The sequence below is a fragment of the Melanerpes formicivorus genome, unplaced genomic scaffold (assembly GCF_026170545.1).
Source record: "Melanerpes formicivorus ecotype bairdi unplaced genomic scaffold, bMelFor1.0.p_v2 SCAF_18, whole genome shotgun sequence".
In the NCBI taxonomy this organism is placed as follows: Eukaryota; Metazoa; Chordata; class Aves; order Piciformes; family Picidae; genus Melanerpes; species Melanerpes formicivorus.
Window position 1 is genome coordinate 10295495 of NW_027142370.1, and position 12119 is coordinate 10307613.

Consider the following 12119-nt stretch of genomic DNA (forward strand, 5'->3'; position numbering starts at 1 on the left):
AGTAGTGCACATATCCTTCTTGAGACAGGTGCTACAGGTGTGCCAGTGGACACAACCCCCCTACCAGTGACCCTGCTTTTGTGTTTCTCAGACAAAGGTGATCCTCTCTCTTTGAGCACAACTGAAATTCCACCCTGAAATCCTACATTTCTTCATTATTTCTCTTTAAGACAACCACTCCTTTACTCAGATCTCCTCTTTCTCTCCACAACATGAACATTTTCATCTATTAATGTCTTTATATAGCCTGAGCATAGAGAATCTTTCATGTCAGTACAAAAGTCATTCTGTATCTTCTTATGCTACCACTCTCTGCTGTCATGCAAGGAAATGGTGCTTAGTATTTGCTTTATTTTCAGCTCCCTCCTCATATAACCCACTTCTGTGCTTGAAGGTCACTCAAATCTACCCATGGTTTAGCTGCCCAAGGAAAAGAAAGGAGCCAGGAACACCTGCATCTCTGAATGGACTTTGAGTGACGATGCTGAAAGTTACAGACCCTGCCCAGCAATACTCACAGCACTCTCTGGTAGAGTCTGAAGTGTTGTTTTGAGCTGATCAGCTGGAGAAAGGGTATCTGGCAGATACATGGCTCTGGATAAAATAAGCAATGATGTTGGGATTTCCTGGTTCAGGTGCAGATCTAACCACTAGAAATGAAACACAAAGCAGATCTTCAACTTCTGCACTGTTTTCTTCTTTAACAGATCAAGCCAAGCATAGACAAAAGAGTAAAGAAAGGATGAGGGGATCAAGTAAGTTTGCAGATGACAGGAGGCTAGGAGGGAGTGTTGATCTACTAGAGGGTAGGGAGGCTCTGCAGAGGATCCTGGTCAGGCCGGATTGATGCACCAAGGCAAACTGTGTGAGGTTCAACAAGGCCAAGTGCTGGGTCCTGCACTTGAGTCACAACACCACTATGAAGGCTCCAGGCTTGGGGCAGAGTGGCCTAGCAGAGGAAGACCTGGGGGTGTTGGTTGACATCAGGCGAAGATGAGCCAGTGTGGGGCCAAGAAGGCCAACAGCATCCTGGCCTGGATCAGCAATAGTGTGGCCAGCAGGACCAGGGCAGGGATTGTCCCCCTAGACTAAGTACTGGTGAGGCCACAGCTTGAGTGCTGGGATCAGCTTTGGGCCCCTCCCTCCAGGAAGGACACTTAGGTGCTGGAGTGGGTCCAGAGAAGGACAACTAAGCCAGTGAAGGGTCTGGAGAACAGGTCTTGTGAGGGACCTGGGGTTGTTCAGCCCAGAGATAAGGAGGCTGAGGGGAGACTTCTGCTTCTCTACAACTTCCTGAAATGAGGTTGGTCTCTTCTTTCTAGTAACAAGTAAAAAGGATGAGAGGAAACAGCCTCAGGCTGTGCCAGAGGAGGTTTAGGTTGGACACTAGGAAGCCCTGAAACAGGCTTCCCAGGGATGTGGTGGAGACTCCATCCCTGGAGGTATTTCAAAGTGGTGCTGAGGGACGTGGTTTAACACCAGACTTGGTAGTGTTGGGTTAATGGCTGGACTTGATGATATTAAAGGTCTTTTCCAGCCTCTGAGAGTCCATGAATTGCAAGCAGATATGTTTAAGTCTAAGCATCTAATTTGCGTCATCAAAACCTCACAGCCCAGCTAAAAGGCAGAAACCCACTGGTGCTATGTATTTACACAGCACATGTGACAACAGCTCATTAAGGAGGAGGACTATTTTAGCCAAGCCTCTAATGAAAATGGAAGCAAAATGACTTCTCAGAATCCTGACAAGAGTCAGAGCTAGGAAGTGAAGCTAGAAAGTGAAGTGGGGTCTGGGAGTTCAGGCTGGCAGCAGCATACCTGTTTGAGCTGCTCCTTGAGACGCTCCTCTGTCACACCAAGAGCTCTCATTCCTCGGGCACGACAGGCTGCCTGCAGTTCTTTCACGGTCAGGGTGTCCACTCCTTCTTCAGCAATCATCTGCACAAAGCATAGAACAAACTTCAGCATCCAACATCTCAAAGCTGAAGGCTCACCACCAACACACCCCCAGACATTGCTGTTTTCCCAGCGGCCACTAGAGGCTGCTGGGAGAACACAGAACAGTCTGCACTTGCCGAACAGTGAATCACAGACGGGCAGGAGTGGGAAGGGACCTCCAGAGATCATCGAATCCAACCACCCTGACAGAGCAGGGTCACCTAGGGCAGGTCACACAGGAACACATCCAGATGGGGCTTGAAAGTCTCCAGAGAAGGAGACTCCACAGTCTCTCTGGGCAGCCTGCTCCAGGGCTCCACCACCCTCACAGCAAAAATGTTTTTCCTCATGTTGAAGTGGAACTTCCTGTGTTCCAGTTTGTGTCCACTGCCCCCTGTCCTATCACAGAACATCACTGAAAAGAGCCCAGCCCCATCCTCTTGCCCCCTGCAACTTAGCTCTTGATCCCAGGCCTCTCAGCCTTTCCTTATCACACAGATGTTCCAGTCCCTTCATCATCCTCGTGCCCTCCATTGGGCTCACTCCAGTATCATAGTATCATAGTATCTGTCAGGGTTGGAAGGGACCACAAGGATCATCTAGTTCCAACCCCACTGCCATGGGCAGGGACACCCCACACTGGATCAGCCTGGCCAGAGCCTCAGCCAGCCTGGGCTTAAACACCTCCAGGGACGAGGCCCCAACCACCTCCCTGGACAACCCATTCCAGGGCTTCACCACTCTCATGGTGAAGAACTTCCTCCTCACATCTAGCCTGAATCTCCCCACCTCCAGCTTCATTCCATTCCCCCTAGTCCTATCACTACCTGAGATCCTGGGACATCCCTCCCCAGCCCTCTTGTATATCCCTCTCGAACTGGGATGTCCAGAAGTGGACACAATACTCCAGGTGAGGCCACACCAGGGCAGAGTGGAGTGGGAGAAAAACTTCCCCTGACCTGCTGCCCTGGTCCCCACTCTACTTCTCAATGCAGCTGAGAATACCATTGTCCTTCTTGGTCACGAGGGCACATTGCTGTCCTGTGGATAAGTTATTGTCCACCAGGACTGCAAGGTACTTTTCCATGGAGCTGCTTTCCAGCAGGTGAACCCTATATCTGTACTGGTGCAGGGGGTTCTTCCCCCCAGGTGCAGAACTCTACACTCAGTGCTGACAATGTCAGTCTCCCTCTAGTTAACATTTCTACCAGCTCCCTGCCAAGTGGCAGTTCCATAGCAGTGCTGCACATCAGCACTTCCACTGCAGTTAAGGGTAGACAGAAAAAGGTTAAGCTTTCTCTTTACAAATAAGGACCCTTCTGATCTGAAGCCTTTTCATTCCAAGATAGCTCCAAGAGAAGTCACCCAGCCATCCACACACACTCATTCAGGAGTGCCCACCAGAACGACTCACCTTGTCATCTGCTTTTATGCTTCTCAACCTCATGGTCAGCTGGAAGCGGAGAAAGTTGTTTGTCCCAATTGACTGAAGCTCCAGCAGTTTACAAAGTGCCACCAGCTGAGGTCTGGTTAGGTTGTCCAGAGTCAGCTCATCTTCAAAGAGTTTGGAGAACCTCAGGATCTCCTCGTTACTGGGTCGTTCACCGGTCTCCCTGATCTGGAAGAAGAAAACAGAGGCACACAGAGACTGTCAAAGCAGGTGATGTGGTTGAGCATAATCTGGAATGACATTCCCATCTGCCAAGCTCTTTGCATCAGTTTGGGGATAGGAAAGAGGGCACAAGGGAGACATGAAGGAAATTTCAATGAAACCAAACAACAGACAAACTTCTCGATGGTGCTGGTAACTTCCAACAACACTGCGTGACACAGGATCATAGGGTCAGCTGGGCTGGAAGGGACCTCCAAAGGTCATCTAGTCCAAGCCCCCTGCACTCAGCAGGGACATCCTCCACTAGATCAGGTTGTTCAGACCCTTGTCAAGCCTGACCTTGAGTATCACCAAAGATGGGGCCTCAACCAGCTCCCTGAGCAACCTTTATTTAGAATAAACCAAACCAGGTTGGAAGAGACCTTCAAGATCATCGTGTCCAACCCATCAACCAATCCAACCCACCCAAACAGCTAACCCATGGCACCAAGCAGCCCATCCAGTCTCCTCCTGAAAACCTCCAATGAGGGTGACTCCACCACCTCCTTGGGCAGCCCATTCCAATGGGCAATCACTCTCTCTGTATAGAACTTCTTCCTAACATCCAACCTGAACCTCCCCTGGCGCAGCCTGAGACTGTGTCCTCTTGTTCTGGTACTGGCTGCCTGGGAGAAGAGACCAACCTCTGCCTGTCTACAACCTCCCTTCAGGTAGTTGTAGAGCGTGATAAGGTCACCCCTGAGTCTCCTCTTCTCCAGGCTAAGCAACCCCAGCTCCCTCAGCCTCTCCTCATAGGGCCTGTTACAGTGTTCCACCACCCTCACGGTGCAGAACTTGTTCCTAACATGCAGTCTGAATATACTTATCCAAACCCAACCTCAGATGCATTTGCCCACTAATGAGCAGGCACTGCCACCAGATACCTCAAACAAAGTAGTATCTGAGCAAATAAATAGTTGCTAGAGAAGTCCCACTGGCAAGTATCCTTCCTGATGCTAACCTTACTGAACAAAAAAGCATGTTAAAAGCATCACCCTGTGAAGACAAAGTGAGAAGTCCACCTGATGGCCAAGATTTTGCAGTGTTAGTGTTCCTGTGAAACAGGGATTTGGACACTGACCTACCTACATTCTCCCCACACTCACATTTGTTCCAATACTGCTTTGTTTCCAGTTCCTAGCTGTTCTGCACCACCTCAATGCAAATGCACTTGGAAGTTACTGCAAAGTATGAATCACTTACTGGTGAGATCACAGAATCCAAACCCTACACAACTCAACAATCAAGTCCTTCCAGTCATAGAATCAATAAGGCTGGAAAAGACCTCAAAGATCATCAAGTCCAACCTGTCACCCAACACCTCATGACTACTAAACCATGGCACCAAGTGCCATGTCCAATCCCTTTTGAGCACCTCCAGGAATGGTGACTCCACCACCCCCCTGGGCAGCACATTCCAATGGCTAACAACTCTCTCTGGGAAGAACTTTCTCCTCACCTCCAGACTAAACTTCCCCTGGTGCAGCTTGAGACTGTGTCCTCTTGTTCTGCTGCTAGGTGCCTGGGAGAAGAGACCAACCCCACCTGGCTACAACCTCCCTTCAGGTAGTTGTAGAGAGCAATAAGGTCTCCCCCGAGCCTCCTCTACTCCAGGCTAAGCAACCCCAACTCCCTCAGCCTCTCCTCACAGGGCTGTGCTCAAGGCCTCTCCCCAGCCTCACTGCCCTTCTCTGGACACATTCAAGAGTCTCAATATCCTCCTTAAATTGTCACCTAACACCTTCAGGCTACAGTAAGAAGGATTGCCAGAAGTGTTTTTCACTTTCTACCTTTCTTTAAAGAAAACTAAGTGACATAAACCACAGCTATGAAAAAGTCTGATTTCTTCTGCCTGTTTTACTTGCCAGCTCAAATCTTGTAGTGAACATCTATCAAGTACAGGAAAAGTCAAAAATGCAGAAGACAAGATGGTCTTGAGTCCATTCACCTCCAAGATACTTGTGGAACAACGTTAACCAACATGGAGAAAGAGAGGTCAAAGGCCTTGTTGTTCCACTTCACCAGCTCCTTCACTGCAGGAGCCACAAATGGATCTTTTAAACTGCAGGAAGTATTTCCTTCCTTGTTTGCAGCTGAATCTTGGCACTCAGGCATGTGTTTGGGAGTGTAAACTGGAACTTTCTAGAACAACAACAGCTACAAAGCAACACAGCTAAAGCCAGGAATTCTGCAGCAAGCATAGATATAGAATGGTCTGGGCCGGAAAGGACCTTCGAGATTACCTAGCTCAAACCCCCCTGCCATGGGCAGGGACACCTTCCACCAGCCCAGCTTGCTCAAGGCTTCAGCCAACCTGGCCTTGAATACTTCCAGAGATGGGACATCCACAAACTGCCTGGGCAACCTGTCCCAGTGTCTCACCACCCTCACTGGAAAGAATTTCTTTCTTATCTCCAGTCTAAATCTCCCCTCTTCCAGCTTCAATCCGTCTTCTCTCATCCTCTTACTACAAGTCCTTGTGAAAAGCCCCTCTCCAGCTCTCCTGTAACCCCCTTCAGGTACTGGAAGGCTGCTTTAAGGTCTCCCTGGAGCCTTCTCTTCTCTGGGCTGAACAGCCCCAACTCTCCCAGCCCTGTCTGACTCCAGAGCCACTCCAGAAGGCAGCCATGAAGACGATCAGAGGGCTGGAGAACCAACAGACCAGGCCTCAAAGAAGTGGCTCTTGCAGCATCAAAAACTTCACTGCAGAAGCAGCTATAAGGGATCAGCAGAAGAGGTGTGAAACATGAAAGCTTTGACGTGTCTTGCTCTGACATTTATTATCTAAGTGAAATGAGATCAATGGGAGAAACACTTCACTGTGGAAAGCACACCCACACATAAGAAACACAGGCCTTGAAGCTTCTTTTTAGTCATCAGAGGAACTTGGGACTTCCTCCAGCACCTGTGCAGTGCTAGGGCACCAATTTCCACAGAAAGCAACTGCCAAGTGCAAGTTCTCAGAAGCAGTTCCTTCAGCACAAAATGAGAAGTTCCAAACCTGAACCACAGCAGTGGCCTGCTCCCAGGGGCTGCAGCTGGACTGCTTCAGCTACCAACCACTCTAACCAGTTACCATCATCTACAGGTGAACCACACTGATGAGGGTACAGAAGCTTCACAGTACAAGGACTCTGCAAGCACGTATCAACTGGTAAAGCTCACCAGGATCAGTATTTGAGGTCACCTACACAGCACCATCACAGAAGACCTTTGGTTGGAAGAGACTTTCAAGATGACCCAGTCCAACCCAAAAAAGAAATCCCCAAAAGCCCCAAATCTTCCAAAACCCCCAAATCCCCTCCCCCCACCCCCCCAAAAAAAGAAATCCCCCAAACCCAACCACATTCTGCTTCTAAGATCCAAGAGAATCAAGGGATCTGCTGATTCCCACAGTCCAAAAGGCAAATCCACCTTCTCATGCTGTTTACCTTCTGAAAGAACATTGAAAAGTCTTTTGTAGCATTTCCTTTGGCTGCTTTGTTTTTCAAGGCCATCTCCTCGATGGTGTCTTGAAGGAATTTGGCCAGTTCAAGCTTTACTCTCAATTCTTTCTTCAATCTCTCTTCCTGTTAAAAGAAACACCTGGGTGTAGAAGCTCCTTCCAGAAAGATGCAGACTAAAAACCTCCTCTTCTGCCCTCAGACAAATCACAAGGAGTCACAGGATTGTTTTGGTTGGAAAAGACCTCTAAGATGAAGTCCAACCATCAACCTAACACCACCATGGCCACTAAACTGTGTCCAGGGAGGTGGCAGTCTCACCACAGTATCATTCAGGGTTGGAAGGGACCACAAGGATCATCTAGTTCCAACCCCCCTGCCATGGGCAGGGACACCCCACACTGGATCACCCTGGCCAGAGCCTCAGCCAGCCTGGGCTTAAACACCTCCAGGGATGGGGCCTCAACCACCTCCCTGGACAATCCATTCCAGGGCTTCACCACTCTCATGGTGAAGAACCTTCTCCTCACATCTAGCCTGAATCTCCCCACCTCCAGCTTCATTCCATTCCCCCTAGTCCTATCACTACCTGAGATCCTGAGCAGTCCCTCCCCAGCCTTCCTGTAGGCCCCCTTCAGATACTGGAAGGCCACAATTAGGTCACCTCAGAGCCTTCTCTTCTGCAGACTGAACAGCCCCAACTCCTTCAGTCTGTCCTCATAGGAGAGGTGCTCCAGCCCTCTGATCATCCTTGTAGCCCTTCTCTGGACACCTTCCAGCACCTCCACATCCCTCTTGTAATAGGGGCTCCAGAAGTGGAGGCAGTACTCCAGGTGGGGTCTCACCAGGGCTGAGTAGAGGGGGAGGATCACCTCCCTCGACCTGCTGGCCACACTTCTCCTGATGCAGCCCAGGATCTGATTGGCTTTGCGGGCTGCAAGTGCACATTGAGAGCTCCTGTTGAGCTTCTTGTCCACCAGCACCCCCAAGTCTCTCTCCTCAGGGCTGCTTTCCAGCCAGTTACTGCCCAGCCTGTATTTGTGGCATCCCTAGAGGTGTTCAACTGGTGTGTGAACCTGGTGCACAGGGACAAGGTTTAGGGCTGACCATGCAGTGCTGAGGCAAGGGCTGCACTGGATGATCTTGAAGTTCTCTTTTAACCAAAGATTCACAAAACTGCTTGGGTTATAAGGGACCTTCAAGATCACCCAGTTCCAGCCCACTGTCATGGGCAGGGACACCTCACACCAGCTTCCTCAAGGCTTCATCCAACCTGGCCTTGACCACCTCCAGGGAGGGGGCACCCACAACCTCCCCGAGCAACCTATTCCAGTGTCTCACCACCCTCACTGGAAACAGTTTCTTTTTTATCTCCAGTCTAAATCTCCCCTCCTCAAGCTTCAATCCACTCCCCCTTGTCCTACCACTCCAAGCCCTTGTAAGAAGTTCCCACCTAGCTTTCTTGGAGCCCCCTTCAGGTACTGGAAGGCTGTCTTAAAATCTCCCTGAAGCCTTCTCTTCTCCAAGCTGAACAGTCCCAACTCTTCCAGCATTTCTCCATAGGAGAGGTGCTCCAGAGCCTTTTGATCTTCCTTATAGCCCTCTTCCAGACCCACTCCAGCAGCTCCATGTCCCTCTTATGCTAGGGGCACCAGAACTGGACGCAGTGCTGCAGGTGGGGTTGGCTCAGTGTTAAATACTCTGGGGGGGGCTGGTTCAGTGTTAAATACTCCGGGGGGGTGGGGTGGGGTTGGCTCAGTATTAAATACTCCGGGGGGGGTGTGTGGGGGGGTGTTGCCTCAGCATTAAGTACTCCAGGTGGGGCTGGCTCAGCATTAAGTACTCCAAGGGGGGGTGGGGTTGGGTGGCTCAGCATTAAGTACTCCAAGGGGGGGTGTGGCTCAGCATTAAGTACTCCAGCAGGGGGCTGGCTCAGCATTAAGTACTCCAGGGGGAGGTTGGCTCAGCCTTAAGTACTCCAGGAGGGGGCTGGCTCAGCATTAAGTACTCCAGGAGGGGGTTGTCTCAGCATTAAATACTCCGGGGGGGGGGGGGGGTTGGCTCAGTATTAACTACTGCAGGTGGCTCTGTGATTCTGTGGTTCATTATTAAATCTTAACAATGAGACCATCAAACCCACAAAGAAAACCAAAGCATTACCCAAATAGAGGAAGAAATAATGATCTGGGTTCCCCCCACCCCACCCCCAACAGATTATGAGCTGATAAATTCAGACTTGCTTACCTTTTTAGACTTTGTCTCAAATGTAGAGGGAAGCATATTAGGGAACAACTTCAGAGCTACTGGAAGCAAGAATTCCATGAAAGGGACAACAAGGAAAACCAGGAAAGGGACCAGGCGGAAAAGGTCGGCACAGATCCGGAGGAACTGGAAGGGAGAAAGAGAAAGGAGCTGAGGAGAACAACTTCAAGCACTCAGTTTCAAACCACTTTATATCACCACTACCACTTAAACTCACATGTTATTTTTATTTCTTTTTTCACCCAGCAATGAAATGTAAACCAACACAGCAAAATGCTGTGCCCAAGGGAGCTTGCAGGGTCTGCAGGCCGCTACACAGCAGAGTGCCACAGTTTCGGCACCTTCCAGCACTCCAGAAAGCATTTCCAAGGCCTGCCTCTGTCTCAATAGGATTATTGAACAAGTATCTCATTTAAACCTCTTAAAAGCACCTGAAAACAGGAGGTGGTCATTTGTTGTCCCTAAAGCTGCTTAACTCCTTTTGTTCATCTTTATTTGTGCTCCACCACTTCTTACATGCATGAGCTACTATGGACTAAGTAATCAAGAAGAAAATGAAAGCTGCCTCCCCCTCTGCCTCCTAACAGTTGCAATGGACTTTGAAATCCAGGGTAATGAGCCCAGCTTGCTGGATTCCCTTTGTTCACTCACTCCTTTTCCTGAGCAGCAGTCCTCTGAGGCAGCTACATGCCTTAGCTACTGAATTCTCAACTGCAAAAAACCCCCACGTCAATATTGCCCTTGGGGTCTCTCTACACCCACCAACTACAGAATCCTGCAAGGGTTTGGCTTGCAAAGGACCTTCAAGATTCACAGACTGCATTGGGTTGGAAGGGACCCTCAAAGGTCATCCTGATCTTCCTCCTGCCATGGAGAGGGACACCTCCTACTAGAGCAGCTTGCTCAAAGTCCCATCCAACCTGCCTTTGAACACTGCCAGGCATGGAGCCTCCACAGCTTCTCTGGGCAGCCTCTTCCAGGGCCTCACCACCCTCATGGCACAGAATTTCTTCTGTCTTACCTCAATCCAGCTTCTTCCAGTTTGAAGCCATCACCCCTCAGCCTGTCACTCCATGCCTTTGTACAAAGTCCCTTTCCAGCTCTCCTGTAGCCCCCTTCAAATCCTGGAAGGCTGCTCTAAGGTCTCCCCAGAGCCTTCTCTTCTCCAGGATGAACAACCCTAACTCTCTCAGCCTATCTTCACAGCAGAGGTGCTCCAGCCCTCTGACCATCTTTGTGGCTTCCTCTGGACCCACTCTAATAGTTCACATATTTCTAGTGCTGGGAGCCCCAGATCTGGACAAATTAGGCAGTAAAATCTCTAATCAACTATTTCAGCACCTGTTGGAAGTTGAACAACTTGGTTTATACCAGCAAGTGCAGATTTTAGTGTGGGGTGACCCTGCCCATGGCAGGGGGGTTGGAACTAGATGATCCTTGCGGTCCCTTCCAACCCTGAATGATACTATGATACTATTCCACCTCATTTTACACAGCAAAGAATCATTTCTGGGGAATTAAGTCAGCTTCTGAACCAGAGAGGGAGAGCTAGATGTAGAGCATCTACTGTCACCTCAATATCATGATTTGATAAACACTGGCAAATAAAACTGGCAACAGAAATGTTCTAAGAGAAACAAACACATCCCCTTGCCATAGCTCAGACCAGCCCAGGGGAACACCAGCAACAACCAGTATGGATTTCATGTCCCCAGGCCTGTTTTGCTGGGATACAAACCCAGTAAAACCTCAACCATGACTTTCTTAGCCTAAAAGCAGCCTAGTTCCTCAATGCTGCCTGAGGAATGCACAAAATCCACAGAGCCAAAGCTCAACATTTTCCTTTGTGTATAGAAGAAAATTCCGTTTCCCTGAAGGGCTGCTTTGGTCCATTGTTTCCAGACCCAAAGATTTTTTTCCATTCATTCCAACAACTGAAGGAAAAAAAAAATGGCTGCAGAGGCATTCAAAGAGATGTAGAAAAGGCTGGAAGGAAATTTGAAGGCAGAGGAACATTCTCCCTGAGAAAAGCCTCTCCAAGGTCTGCAGAGTGCTGCAAGGTTCCTATTTCTCTGCAGGAGTTGTTTTTTAGAGGGCAGGTGCAAGCAAAATGCAGACTTAAAGAGTAGTTTTACAACAGGACTCAGCTAACCTGAGACAAGGTATTGGGAGTGCTGAAGGTGCACCAGCATGGGGTGGTGTAGAATGCTCAGTATGCAGCAGCAACCACAACGTGAAGATGCACCATGGAGCCACCACAAGCTAACCCAGAAACACAGAGGGTCAATGCACACCAAGAGGAGCAGGGGGAACCCAAAAGCACTGTCCTGAAGAGGGTTACAGACACCATGAAACTTTTAAACCTTATTTTAGGTTTGTTTCACAGACTGAGAATCATTTTGGTTGGCAAAGCCCTTTAAGATCATCGAGTCCCACCATTCCCTAACTCTACCAAGGCTGGTGCTAAAGCCTCAGCATCACACCTCTACCTCTTTCTATACCTTCAGGAAGGGGGATACAACCAGCTCCCTGGGCAGCCTGTTCCAGCCTCTGGAAACCCTTTCAGGGAAGAAGTTTCTGCTAATGCCCAACCTAAACCTGTCCTGGGGCAACTTGAGGCCATTTCCTCTAATCCTCTCCCTTGCTAATAGAGAGAAGAGACCAAGCCCCACCAGGCTCCAACTAAAACAATCGGTTCCTAACAGCCTGGATCAGATTTGGTATGTTTTCACCTTCTCCTGCCTCCTCTCCCAAGTGCAGGTATGTGATCCAGATGACTCTAAACCACACCAGTAGCTGCAGAAGCACCATTTTGCAGGTACCTT

The 12119-nt window shown here is 49.4% G+C and overlaps 1 protein-coding gene across 2 annotated transcripts in view; it reads right to left on the reverse strand.

The window, feature by feature from the left end:
* The window catches only part of LETM1 (leucine zipper and EF-hand containing transmembrane protein 1), a 36068-nt gene that overhangs the window by 12079 nt on the left and 11870 nt on the right, over positions 1 to 12119 (reverse strand). For both annotated transcript variants that reach the window (XM_068149585.1, XM_068149586.1), the window contains exons 4-8: positions 9277 to 9420; positions 7021 to 7158; positions 3353 to 3556; positions 1819 to 1938; positions 519 to 650 (exon numbers count right to left, since the gene is read on the reverse strand). In XM_068149585.1, the coding sequence (XP_068005686.1) occupies positions 519 to 650; positions 1819 to 1938; positions 3353 to 3556; positions 7021 to 7158; positions 9277 to 9420 (738 nt within the window). The remainder of the gene's footprint in view (positions 1 to 518; positions 651 to 1818; positions 1939 to 3352; positions 3557 to 7020; positions 7159 to 9276; positions 9421 to 12119) is intronic.